This window comes from Ptychodera flava, chromosome 9 (genome assembly GCF_041260155.1).
Source record: "Ptychodera flava strain L36383 chromosome 9, AS_Pfla_20210202, whole genome shotgun sequence".
Taxonomy (NCBI): domain Eukaryota; kingdom Metazoa; phylum Hemichordata; class Enteropneusta; family Ptychoderidae; genus Ptychodera; species Ptychodera flava.
In genome coordinates, this window is record NC_091936.1 from 43256070 (window position 1) to 43269925 (window position 13856).

Sequence of the window (13856 nt, forward strand, 5' to 3'; positions counted from 1 at the left end):
TTAAATATACAGTAACATTTTCAAATACAAAATGGCTAAATAACTGGAATCAAAAACATCTCTCTAGCGATTGGATGGTGTTATTTGGCACGTAAAAAATGATACAGCTAATAGGGATGCAATAATATGGAAATCTTGTGTTTATTAAATGAGAGAAGTGATAACCTACCTGTGATTCCTCAAGTTTGAGTAACGGTGGTACTTTCTCAGTGACATTCTTCATCAGTGATGAAAGCTGATGGGCGTCATTCACCGAAATATCCTGTGGAAATGAATGTCACCAAATATGAAACAGTAAAATTGTATCTGTGTGTGACAGCAACTCTAAAATTGAAAGTAGAATTATATATTATTGTTTGCATTTCAATTGTTCTTTGTCTCTTTAAATCAAAAACTGATTGACATGACTGAGACCTATTCAAGCAAACATTTTTCTTTTTTTCACGAAATGAGCAGACAAATACATGTTCCATGTTAGATTTCAGCCATAGATAACCATGAATTATCTTAATCTGGGAATGAAATTTGTCACAACAAAAAACCAACCACATTAAAAGCCTGTTACTCCTTGAATGATTACTTTCTAAACTTGGAGATCAAAAGATCAACTGAGAAACTGAAGTGACATTCATATAATGATCAATATTTAAAGTTACTGACGTGATACTTTGACACTGAGCATGATTGTAAAAGAAATTGGGAAAAGGGTACACAACACACAAAATACATCAAGGAAATACTAGTTTCTGCATCATTACATGCCTCATTAACCTTGAATTTAATGATTATAACATAGTGGGTCATCATGTAGTTATTTGACTGAAAACCTGAAAAATGGCATGTTTGAACAGGAAATCCAGGTTTTATAAATTATGTAAGAAAAATTGGAAAACTGCATAACAGTGATTCAAATTTTTAGTTTCTTTTATGTAGTTTTGTCTAGGAAATGAAGTATATTAATTGTCATTTGTATATCAAACTGAAACATTTAGTATGAATATTAAATTCATTTGACTTGAAAAGATTCACTTTATGCAACTCTTTTGTTCTTAGCTATATTTCTGAATGGTCCAGAGTTTTACTGACTGCCACACTATCAGTTGCTTGGTGCCCATACCCACCTCAAGGATGATGATTTTGCTGATCATTTCTTGCAAGAACATGTTGATTAGGGTTGAAATGGCTTTTTGGTAGACTGTAGAAGGTAGCACATCTCTCCAAACAGAACTGAGACGGTTCAACTGATAAAGCACCTAACATGGTAAGGATAAAGACATAAAGTAAATATGTGGTTCCATTATAAACTGGCCACGGTTACTCTACCCCCAGGCCATGGTTAGGAAACTTATATTGTTCAAAGGTGTGAATGGGGGACCATACCTCCGGGATGCGCACCCAAAGCCTATGACATCATAGTATGCATTCTAGCTTTACATCCATTTTACTTTGCTCTGACCTTAAAACACCAAGAAAATCGCAAATTCTTCACATTTTAGACTGAGATCAATGTTCTAAAATCGCTGTTCAGTGGATGGACATATAAACACAATGGAGGAGTACTTAGTTTCTATCATTATATGTTTGCAAAATCGACATTGTATTTTTGTATGATGGCAGACATGTTCACTGTTGCATCACCATTACAGGTACTGTCTTCCAACCCATCAACTCTCAGCGCATAATTTTGAAAATGTATATCTAAGAATTGAACTTGTAGTTTATGTCTTTTTTGGTTGCTTTGATTGCAAATCGGCCCTATTTACAACTCTCACATATATTAAGGCCGATGATGTCAAACTCTGCCCTTTTGTTCTATCGTGTCAGACTTTGTTCAAACGCATGGCAATTGGTGAACACATCTAAATCAACATGCCGATATCACTGATCACCTGAATGATGTTTGAAATGTACCGAATGCTACATTTTATGAGTTATTCTCATTTTGCTGTAAAGAACAAGGTGATCAATTTTGAGACCATTCTCGCGAGCCAGAGCAATAATTTCGCTCAGCTGACCTACACAAAAATCAGGCTCTGGCAGATTACGGTAGGAAACTGGGGAAGAGGGAATGGGGGCTAATTAATTATTAATGAGAATATGTCATCAGAGTTAGCCAATCACAAATCTGTTTTACAAAGTCATGTCGGTCATAAACCACAGACAAGGTCCTCGTTGTCTGTGTGTACACGATCGAACTTTCAGGCTCTGAGATCCTCTGGTTCCGTTGCATAAATCCGACAGCTTTCAAAATTTTGACAGTTTTTCTGTCATGATCTAGAGCAGCGGCGACACCATGTGAATCTAGGCTTCGGTATGGACACAAGAGACGGCAGCCTGCAGCGAGCCCGGCCCGGTCCCACTTCAACGTTGTTCCCGTATGCGTATATACGTGTACGCACCCGGCTGAACTGCAACCCATGGAACAAAATAAACCTCTCTTGCTTTGATTCCGTTGTTAACATAGCTTTTGTGATGAATTAATGAAACATAATCGGACTTGAACAACTGTGCAATTTGCCGAGGAATGTGATTTCGGCTGTAGAGTCGATCGGGAGCCCAGCGTGCATTTGTATTGCGGAGTAGATGCACTTGCTGGAATGAAAGGGCCACTTGTGTACCTACAACACGATAAGAAAGCTTTCAGTGTGAACCTAAATGATGTGAACCTAAATGAAGTGATAGATACATAAACGTTTATACATAACTTGTAGTAAAGAAATTTATGATCAATAGTTTTGACCAACGGGTTTTACACAGCGGTGTTATTCTATGCTTGGTCGGCAACTGCACACAGCAAGGCGTTGGGCCGCCAGCTGGTCAAGTTATGCGATACCCTTTGATATAACGCTCGTGAAACACGTTGGGGACGGCCTGCCTGGTAGCATACAGACTTGCCACCGCTGGTCCTCGTGTAAAGAAACCCGTCTTTTCCTTGTAAAATAATTATCAATGATGTCTGTTTGGTGTGGATAGAGCGGTTGAGTCCAAAAACATTACACATTTACACATTGCGCGTTCTTCATCGACAGTGAGCGTGGTCCGATGGTGAGCACCAAGATCAGCCGCGTCGTTTTGTATTGCTAATTACAATAATTTATGCGCATTTATGAGACCTACTTTCTGATTGGCTCCGTTCAGCCAGCGCTGGAAACCAGCGATAGATCCGTGAATCTCTGCGTAATCAACCACGGTCTCTTAACGGGTAGCGCTGAGCTGTTGCCGTAAAGAGGCGCATGGTTTACGACGATGTTTTGAGACTGTAATATTGCATTGCAGTTGGTCTTTCAGATGACAGCAATACTTCAAACCCAAAATATAATCCTTATATTCAACAAATGTGTGACCGTTATGGGTCTTGACAAATATTTGAAGGCCCACTCAATTGCCAAGGCTATTTCATTTCATTTTCCCTTTCATGATGTTTCTCTTGAGATTTCAGACATTTTTATTTCAGCCAGTGATGGCAGCCATCTTGTTCGGCTGTCCGGGTCAGGTTGTTTACAACCAAAGTACTGACTCTATAATTTTCCATATAAATTACATGTGCTGCTGCTGGATACCAGTAAGCTGATGCGTGAACTATTCGTTAACATGAATCACGTAGAGTTATCTAAATCCTGTCTAGTAGAGCCATGAGTAGAGGTAAAAAAAACTACATATCAGTGATCCAAAATGGAATACCATATTGGAGTATACTCAATACAATCTGGTCTCCAGTACTTGCAATCAGTAACCAAAGCTTCAGAAACTTTGAACCAAAGACTGACCTGAACTTTGACCCAAAGACTGACCTGAACTTTGACCCAAAGACTGACCTGATTTACAGCTCTGGTTGATTTTTCTCTGTTTTCATCCTCTTCAAGCTGAGCAAAGCCAGCTGCTCCAGATAAACTTTCAAGTATCTGAGAACGCTGTGATCTCTGACAAAATGAAAATTCATATCGTAGAATGTAAATTTTCCAAATGTTGTGTATTCCAATTCTTTGGTCACTGGAAGACATGGTATGTCTGCTAGATTTTTTTTGCTCATATTTTGATGGATTCATGAATTGTGTAAATTGGCAACAGATATTTTCTGTCTGGACAACTAGCATTCCAACAGTGAGGTACTTGACCATAAAATTATTTCTTTCTACAATTACCTATCACCAGAGTTCGCGGTTACGCAAAAAAGTGCGTATTATACGCACTGGAATTTTTTCGTACGCATTTTTCTGGAGGCAATGCGTTTGACTGTACGCAAAATATTGGAGTCCGTTGTGGGCGCTATTTTGTCAACGACGTGTTGTCTTGTCCATTGACTCACCCACCAAAATTGCAACAGTTATTCTCATGGCTTGAAATTGTAACACGTTGAGCTAAAATTATTTCCCCACAACTTTGCTTTGTTATTTCCGAGATTGCAACCCACCGACAACACGTGGTGTCGCCTGACATTGCAACATTTTGAGCGAATCAGTTTACAAAGGCGATGCCCTAACGCACGCAGCTGCCAATCATATTGATGGTTATGCAAATACAAGGCGTGAATGCATTACTCATTTGATCGAACGCACGTTTTCCTAGGGAATGTACCCTGGGGAATGTACCGATCTACTAACTTGCCTCGATAAAGTTCTCAACGCCACCAAATATCCAGATCACGATTTGGATATCCGTGATTACGGCACAGAGTTTTTGACGACACTCATCGCCAATTTTGGTGCTGATCGCGTCGAAGCTGGCCGGCCGACGGAAGCCCCTCGACTGCGGAGTGACGTCAGTAGGTGTAACGCATACGAGCAAGGTGAATGAGAAATCAGACGATACAGAAGACCGAATGATACAGAAGTTTTTTGGAAAAAGCAGAACTAAAACTTATATCATTTATGTATATTGAAACTTTGAATATGGCGCTGTGACGCAAAAATGACTTAAATACCCACAAGTACCCGGATGACCCGCGGTCGGACGTGATTTGCAAGCAGGGTTTACTCAAATTAAACTGACTTTGCGTGCCAACGGACGTCCCAATTTCAGTGAATCTTGCCGTATTCTGATAAATGAATATAGAGAGCTATTTCTCATGTTCCGATTGTTATCCTGCATAGCTCTAGTGATTCCGGTTTCTTACGTGCCCTGCGAACGGGGATTCAGTTTCCAAAACAGTGTTGAGTGTACTCACCGCACGACGTAATCAACTGGGCGATGAGAATGCCGATAATCTGATGCGTCACACTATGGAAGGGCCGTCGGTTGCAGACTTTCGTTTTGACCGAGCAATAAAAATTTTCACTGTGCGAGACGATAGAAACCCCGTTATATTCTAGAGATACCTGTTTGAATTTTCACTTCACATGCAAATAGAAACTTCTCTTTGATATGATTTTCAAGTTTTACGACTGTTAGTTACGGTGTTACCGGTAGTTAAAATACAAGAACTACGCGCTTTCACTGCAGTGTATGACGACGTGTGATGTGTTATCACAGTTCACTGTTTTGTGTATTTTTCATTCAGACTTGTTTCTCTGTATGATCAAGATTTCATAATGTTACATTTATTAAAAACGTCTCAATTATGGTGAAAAATTATTTCCTGTATCAACCAAAATTAATTTGCCTCATTTTCGCCCTGGGTTGAATGCGGAAGTGGCGGCTGTTACGCATTCACATGACGACAATACGCATTTTTGCCAACCCTTTGCGTACGTGAAACGCATTGAAAAAAAATTGACCTTCTACAATCTTCCAGACACTAGTCCTTAGTTTTATTACACCTGTAGTGAGAACTAGGTGACAATGAACTTTCCAAATGTAAATGACTCGTGGAACAGTGACATCATTGCCGCCCCTTTGCCAGTCATAAGAATCAGCCCTACAGAAATATCAAGGCTACACTCTGGTTTCTTCCAGGAAAATGATGCTTTTGTCCTTTACTAGGGCAAAAAGTGTGTATGACTTGCTTCAAGAAGAGTACAAATCTTCTGAGTTACATGTATGTAGGAAATTTTCAAGCAATGTGGTAATATCGCTCATTCCATTCCAATATCAACTTGTTACTGCTTGTGTCATCATTACGTCTACATAAGTGAGAGTCCTTGATCTAGATCTAGATGTCAATTTGAAAAAAGGCACTTACCATTTGTGCAAGGAAGCAATCAGATGCAAGCTTTCTGTATATTGGTACCAGGTCAATCATAGTGGCAGCGCCCTCACACAGAGGAAATGGAAGCTGTGTTTTGTACTGGTGGCCTAGTGTCAGCAGATGATGAGCTATGTACATGCAGTTGTTATGATGCAATGCGGATAGCTGAGGTAGTTGTTGCTAAGGGTTAAAAATGTGAAGAAGGGTTAAAAATGTGAAGAACTCTGGGTGATCAAATATATGCATTTGTTTACAACTTCAAGATATTTTTGTTGAGAGTTGTAAGCATGTAGCCAAGAAACAACTGAACAAAAGACACCAAATAATGCAGGTTCCCAACTTATCTGCAATGAATTTCCATTGGCATATATATGTACTGTAAGTACACCTGAGGATTTTTGAAACACTGAAGGACTTCCAAATCCATCTACAAATATTCAAAAGTTCCACCTTGTATCCATCTTTTTTATGATTGAAAGAGTACATTTGTATTTTCATGAACTGCTACAACTGCATCTTTTCCCCAATGTAAAATTTTGCAGTTTTTGCAGAGCACAACATGGTTTCCAAATTATACCTGGGAAAGCTATCTTGAAATAGCAACATAAGAGAGTAGACACATCAACTTATGGAGATCCATGCACAGATTCACTATCTACACAATCTAGAGATTTATTTGTCTTATCATTTGATCTGCTCAACTCAGTAAATGTATTCATACAAAATACAAGGTAATCAAGACAATCAAAGCAAGGTCTGCAGTTTACTATATATAATTACCATTTCTGTGGGAGTTAGGTTTTCAAAAGAAAGCGAGTATAAATCTTACCAGGTTTTGCTTGTGATAGGTCGGTACGACTTCACAGAATAACTCAAACATGTTTCTGACTGTATAGAACAGTTGTACTGCACTGTAAGAAAACATATCAACAACAAAATAATGGTGAATTCCCACAACAGGTGTCTTATTGCTTACTTTTATACCAATTCAATATTTTTCATTCCAGTAACTTGGAAAATTTATGCTTAAAGGCCAGGGACTTGATACCCGGATCAAGTTAATACCGTTCCTACAAACGGTCAATTGCCTAACAATCACAGGATTCAATCACATGTGTCTTCAAATTTTGATACATGAATTCTACCAATCATCAACCACGGAACACATAAAAGACAATGGTCGCGGGTACGGGTTCAAGGACGTTCACGAAGAGACACCATCATTGTCGCAGAATTGTTTTGACTATGGGCGATCTGCGTACGGTCGCACATCAAACCGACAAGTGTACGCTTAGATAAAAATATGATGTCCGAAAAGTTTTTTATTCAACTATATATTGAGTCATCGCCTTTGTTATCGCCTAAACATCCCCGTTTTTTTTCGGAGAGACTGCAACATGAATATCCCCTAATGCATAGAGTACGGCTGTTCATCCAATATATTTATTCACTGTTTCACAATACATCTCGTCAGATACGTGCTTTGGCGAACGGACCAAGTTTTTGTACGTTGGTCAGAAATAAATGACAATATAGGTTTGGATATTACATCTGTAGAATTAGGACAGAGTATTGAAGATGAAATTTCTTTCATCGATCGACAAAGATGAGAAAGAATGAGTCAGTGAATATCGAATCATAGACGGGAGAATCGAGACAGTCCACTGTCTATAGTTTAATCAATTGTGAACAAAAGTATTTCGATTAATTGACTAATGCAAATAGAAAGGAAATTTTATTCAACTTGAAAAAAGTCACCGCTTTTCCTTGACTTCGCATTCCATGGCAATGGCGCAACACACGATGTCGTTTAGGTCCTCAAAAATCTTTTAAAACAACAAGACGATTAAATAATACTTTTCACGACAGCAAAATCTAAAAGAACTTGAATCTGAACTTTACATGACAGTTCTGTGGAAGAAACGATTGGAAATAGCGGCGTGTCTTGGTACTGCGGCTAGGCAAGAACGCGCTATGGCTTGAGTGACATACTAGCGGGCACAGGCGCTCGAGCTGGGTAGTCTGCTAAATAGATCGATTTTCGGCTCGATCTATCGATCTCGTAGTCGACATGCCCGCACTGCACCTAAAGGAGTGGTTAGGTTGCAGTCGTGGGCAGATCGAGCCGAAAATCGATCTATTTAGCAGACTACCAAGCTACAGAGCGCCTGTGCTTGCGGGTCTGCACTGCAGTCGCCCCATATAATTACAATGCTGTGCCGTATCGAACATGTTGACATCGCAAACGTTTACTGCTTCACACCTGTATCGCGTCCTTTTTTGATTGACAGCTTGCAGACCTTTGTTATGGCCGCTTGCCACGCTAGTTGAAGACAAAGAGAAATACCTTCATTGATCAAAATCAGCCTTATTTATGCTCAACTAATAAAATTTTATCGATACATTCAATCACTAGACATTCATAGTTAGGTATAGGTGCATGGACGCCTAAGTTTCTTCGCCTGTGACCATTTTGGCATGTTTTTTACGGAGCGATCGAGCGTGACGCCACCCAAGCCACGCTTTGCATGAACTAACTCCAACAGGGGCAGCTAGCTATTTATACCCAGCCCTGGCCTTTAAGTTTTCACAATGAAATTGTCATTATTTTAACCATCATAAATCAAAAATAAATGTGTTCACAATGAAATTTTCATTATTTTAACCATCATAAATCAAAAATAAATGTGTTCTACATTATTTTTTGGTAAATTTGTGGACAGTAAGGTCAGAAAAATGTCAAGGGGGATTTTACTGGCTCAAATCTCATCTAGAGAGCAAGTGGATGTAATTTTTGATGATTTATAACTATAGTTTCTTGTTTTACTCCCTGAATCACACTGAAACATCTACTTTTTAGCTTGTCAACATCGTCTATGCAAGTTGTTATTGTGAAATGCAAGTTGTTATGTTTACATTGAAGTCTAGACCAGACCAGAATTCACTTGTCAACAATAACAATGCAGTCTGTATGTGTACAGGCTGAGTTGATGATCTGAATAGTAGTAATTGGGCAGTAAAGCAATAAACTGTGGTTGACATTAAAAACAATGATAGTGATAAAATCATCAAAAGTGACAACTAATGGCCCTCCCTGTAAAATTGGTTTCTAAAATGACAGCTTAGGAGACAATGTGTAATGTCAAAAATTCTTGTCAGTTTAATGCATGATCTGGAAAAATTCAAGATAAAATGTAAATACAGATCAAAGACTTGACAGTTTTTCTTACTTCACAGTCAAAAGATGTATGTGTAATGTTATAGACACATATGCATGCTCTTCTCAATCAACACGAGTTCTTGCAGCTCTCAGAATGTGAGTTTTGACTGAATAACAAACAGACAATGTTCAGGACGATATCATTGTCAATGTCTACTTACCATTGAGTTGTGCTGGTAACAGCCTCTTGTAGAGTTTCATAGGATAGCTTCATGAGTTTGTGAATGGATTCACTGATTTTACATTTTGGAAATCTGAGAGTTCCTTCACTTAGTACATCTTTATCAGCTATGGCAGTCTGTAGATAGCAATCGATTACACTGAATAAGGTCATGCCATTGAGACATAAATTGATAATTTTAACCCTTTTCCTGCCAAGTTCATATATTACACCATTAGGTCAAGTTGGTTAAAACTAGTAAAGCAAAATATGTCCCATATGGTGCATCTTAACTGAGACTTGAAGATTTGAAGGTCCTAAAGACAGAGATACTGTAAACATGATTTTTACAGACTGAAGCTGCTATAACATACCAAACCAAGTGGGTGAAAATACATATGGTTTTGGCTCAATACCACTTTTTACTGACTTGGCAGATGGGGAATGGATACTGTCTGACAGGTAAAAGGTTAAATAGGGTAAACTGCTCACAAAACAAAGCCTTAAGTTAAGTTTTTGCATGGACACACCCAGAGTGGTCTATGAAATTGTCTCCAAATTTTGAAATAATTAAAATCTGTTTAAAAAAAAAACAGGCAAAATAAATTTTTACAGGTCATGTTTGTCATCAGAATGAAAACAGTATTACTTGTAAAGTAAATTTGAGTATTAGAAAGAAATCAAAATAACTTCAAAGCAAATCTGAGAAACAAAGGGCCTATTCATAGTCTAAATTTTCACCTGCAGTAAACAGAACAATCTGACAATGAGGTGGACGGTGAGTTCAAGTCTTGGCATGGCCGTGGTAATGCATCCTTCAGCAAAGCAGTTGACATATCATCTTCTCTCTACCTACTCACACTTTAATTTATCACTGTTAATTCCATCAACTTCTGCTTGCAACGTCTACTTTCATGACAATTATCTACATTTTGGGCATCATTGCTTTAAGTTTGAAGTCCGTTTCTACTACCTATCGTTGCAATCTTACCTTTTCATCCCTTTCATCAGTACTGGCAAGCTTGGCTAGTTTAGCAGCTGGGGCATCATCACCTACATCAACAGTGTTATGAAGCTCTGAGATCATCAACGATCTAGCTTTCACCATCAAATCTTGACTCTAGAAACATACAAAAAATTACAAAAATCTGACTGGTGAGCAAAGTTAAAGATGCTGTCTCTGACATTTGTATCTCCAGTCTACATACATGTAATCACACAGTACAGTATTGTATTGACTAGAACCATAATGAATTTGGTATAGGTGATATAAAATTGCTGCCTCCAAATACAGGTACATGGTAAATAATATGAGAATATCACATCCTCTGGAAAAGTGGCAAACACTTCTTGATAGTATCTGTCAGCATAATGAATAGATGGTGTTTCCAGCAGCTCTGAAAACTCATAAATATACACAGTATAATTTTTACTGTCCAGGGCTCGAAATATTACCTGTCTGCCTGTCCCGGACAAGTGAAATTTGGCCTGGGACAGGTAGTTTGAAAAGTACTTGTCCAAGTGGACAGGTAGGTTTTTTCAGCCTGCAACCAGTATTTCAACCTATTGACTACAGCAAATATTCATAAGTTTAAATTTATATAACAGCGTTTCCATTACAATTTCAAAACTTGCGTACGATTTTACGCAACTTGGTTCTTATTTGCGTAAAATGTATCAACAACTCGTACGGTGTCGGTGGGAATCGGTATCTGAAGTGAGTTGGGCAGTCTTTTCTGTCGAACTTGGGGGTTTCCTTTAATGCGCATGCTCTATTAGCAAAAAACAATAACGTGGGGGGCTTCAAGGTATAGTAGCTGAACGCTTGCAATGCCGTGATGCATGTCTCGTATATGATCGTTGAGCAGCCTAATGACTTCATGTTCAAAGTTTCAAAGAAAATACTGTCTGACAATGAAATTAGTGTTTTCAAAGGGCCAACAAAAAAGCAGATACTGATCAAAGTCCAGCGGGACCTGTCAAGATGCAACCCTACAGAGTGTAAATCGTCACCCGTAAACACTTTCCAAATAACATGCGACCTAATGACCATGATTAACTGTATTGTGTTACCAACAACGTAGACTCGATGGATTCTCGATTTTTTGCATCTGTAGTGTCATTGTCTATACAGAACTGATTGACACGATGCTTTGTGATGATGAAATACAAGGTTTCATAAAGAGTTGCTGTCTGCTAAATTCTAAAATGTTGCATCATGATAAATGTCACTTGCAAGCAGGTGCATATGTTCTATTTTTGTCCTGCATTGAACCACGTTGAGGCAATGTAGTGCGAGTCAAGTATGTCCGTGTCAAGGGGCGGCATTTCTCAATGCGTTAGTTTATGCAGTCATGAATTTTTTTGCGTATTTCAGACTATTTTGCATAAAATACGCAGGATTTTGCATAAACGAAACGCTGTTACAGTATATACCTTTTACAATTTTGAAAATCATTATTTGGATATTTAACTGTCAGAAAAAAAGTAAAAGAAAATTCGATAATATCTAATCACTGTTTACAGGAGGCAGCCATATTGATTTATCTAAGGTCACGTCTCAAATCTCTTAGATTGGGAGATTCTCAGGGCTATCTCGACACCGCTGTTACGCCAGTTTGCATATGATACAGGCATGAGTTTGTTGAATTGAATTGAAACTAGTATAGTTTCTTAGAATAAATTATGCCATTTTGGACATGAGTTTGTTGAATTGAATTGAAACTAGTATAGTTTCTTAGAATAAATTATGCCATTTGGACAGGTACTTTCTCACTGGGACAGGTACTTTTTATTTTGACTTGTCCAGTGGACAGGTGGTTGAAAAAAAGTATTTCGAGCCCTGCTGTCACTGCCTACTGCACGGTATGTTAAAATCTGAGTCTCATAATGTATACAGATTTTGTAAATTCTCAGTATCCTTGCCATATTGATGGGTAAAGGATCAAAATCCTTGAAAGTAGCACTGCATCCAAATATGGCGTGGCCATGGTGATGCACCAACACAGATCTGGCTATACATCATACCTTTTTATTTGCAAAGTGAACGTTGACATCTCTTGCATAGGTTAGCAACGGAGAAGTGCCCTTGCTCAGCAAACCTGCAAATTGGAGAAAGTGTGAAATCAAGAGGAACAAGGTTGTAAAATACTTGATGACCCATAAAAATTAAACTCAACCTGACTGGGTGAGACTGACAGACTACCTCACCACATCTACCCGGTAGCACTATTTCTACATAACATTACTCCAGGAGGTATGTTGCTATATTTTCACAAAATGGAGGACTCTATAAATAATAAATCTCACATCATAAGAAGCCCAGTATCTTTCAGGAATACTTTGAAAATTTGGACAAGAACTGGTTTCAACAGATCAGAAATTAATGAGCAAATTTGATAACCTTTTACCAAATAGATGTATTTCTATGGTATCTTGAAATAAATTAGACAGAACTCACCCCATTTGACAAGTGTCTTTTCAAAGTCTTCTGTAGCTTGGATAACTTCAAGGTAACTTTCTAACTGTTGAAAATAAAAATAATGAATTCAGTCAGTAAATGTGGAAAATAATTCAGAAGAGATTACAAGTGACGAATATAACGATGTTGGTCATCGGTCATGCTTTGGGTTTTGAAAACTGACAGAGCAATTGATTGAGATATGGAGACATCAGTTTGGTGAAATTGGAATGCTATACAACAGTGTTGTCCTTTGTTTTAAAAGTAGGAGAGTAAATAATAAAAGTAGTGGGTATTGCTGCAGGCCAGCGCAGAGACAGGGCCTGAAAATTTCCCTTTTTCCCCACTGGTCCCAAGGTAAAATCCACTGGTCCTCGAAAATTTGCATAACAATACGAGAATGATTCATTTCTCATACTCATGTTATGTATGCATTTCTATCAGATTTGCTTGGGTTTTACACACAGCAAAAGCTGTCAATCTTTGTAAAACAGACACACTGCATATACATTTACTTGGTAGATTTCTCGAGTTCTTTTACACACACTTAACATGGTTTGTTTTTACTATTGCTATAAAGTTCACTTCAGTTTTATAATTGCCCAGCGGTTGATTTTTTTCCATTTAAATTGAAACGAATAGGTTGAAAACACCAAATATCTGAGAGAAACTTCTTTTCCTTTGATAGCAACAGCAAATTGCCATAACGCTGTTTTGACAAGCTAGGCGGTTCTTGTTATGGTCAGCTACAATCTAGCTAGGTGGTCTTGACTACGGTATATAAGGAATTCCGCATGGTGACCTTCTAAATTCTGAAGCTTGCTTGCTACTATACGGACGATCAGAAAGTTATAATGAGACTCCTTGCAGAGAAACTTACTGTAAAATACTA

At 38.3% G+C, this 13856-nt stretch overlaps 2 protein-coding genes across 2 annotated transcripts in view; one reads left to right on the top strand and one right to left on the bottom strand.

Annotated features, from left to right (window-relative positions):
• The window catches only part of LOC139141127 (probable serine carboxypeptidase CPVL), a 601148-nt gene that overhangs the window by 446116 nt on the left and 141176 nt on the right, over positions 1-13856 (top strand). The gene's annotated exons all lie outside the window — the stretch shown is intronic.
• Positions 1-13856, bottom strand: part of LOC139141103 (centromere/kinetochore protein zw10 homolog) — a 40128-nt gene that overhangs the window by 5567 nt on the left and 20705 nt on the right. Inside the window, exons 11-19 of the mRNA XM_070710681.1 lie at positions 12965-13028; positions 12532-12605; positions 10496-10624; positions 9506-9642; positions 6954-7035; positions 6119-6304; positions 3816-3920; positions 1122-1253; positions 170-262 (exon numbers count right to left, since the gene is read on the bottom strand). Of these exons, the coding sequence (XP_070566782.1) occupies positions 170-262; positions 1122-1253; positions 3816-3920; positions 6119-6304; positions 6954-7035; positions 9506-9642; positions 10496-10624; positions 12532-12605; positions 12965-13028 (1002 nt within the window). The remainder of the gene's footprint in view (positions 1-169; positions 263-1121; positions 1254-3815; positions 3921-6118; positions 6305-6953; positions 7036-9505; positions 9643-10495; positions 10625-12531; positions 12606-12964; positions 13029-13856) is intronic.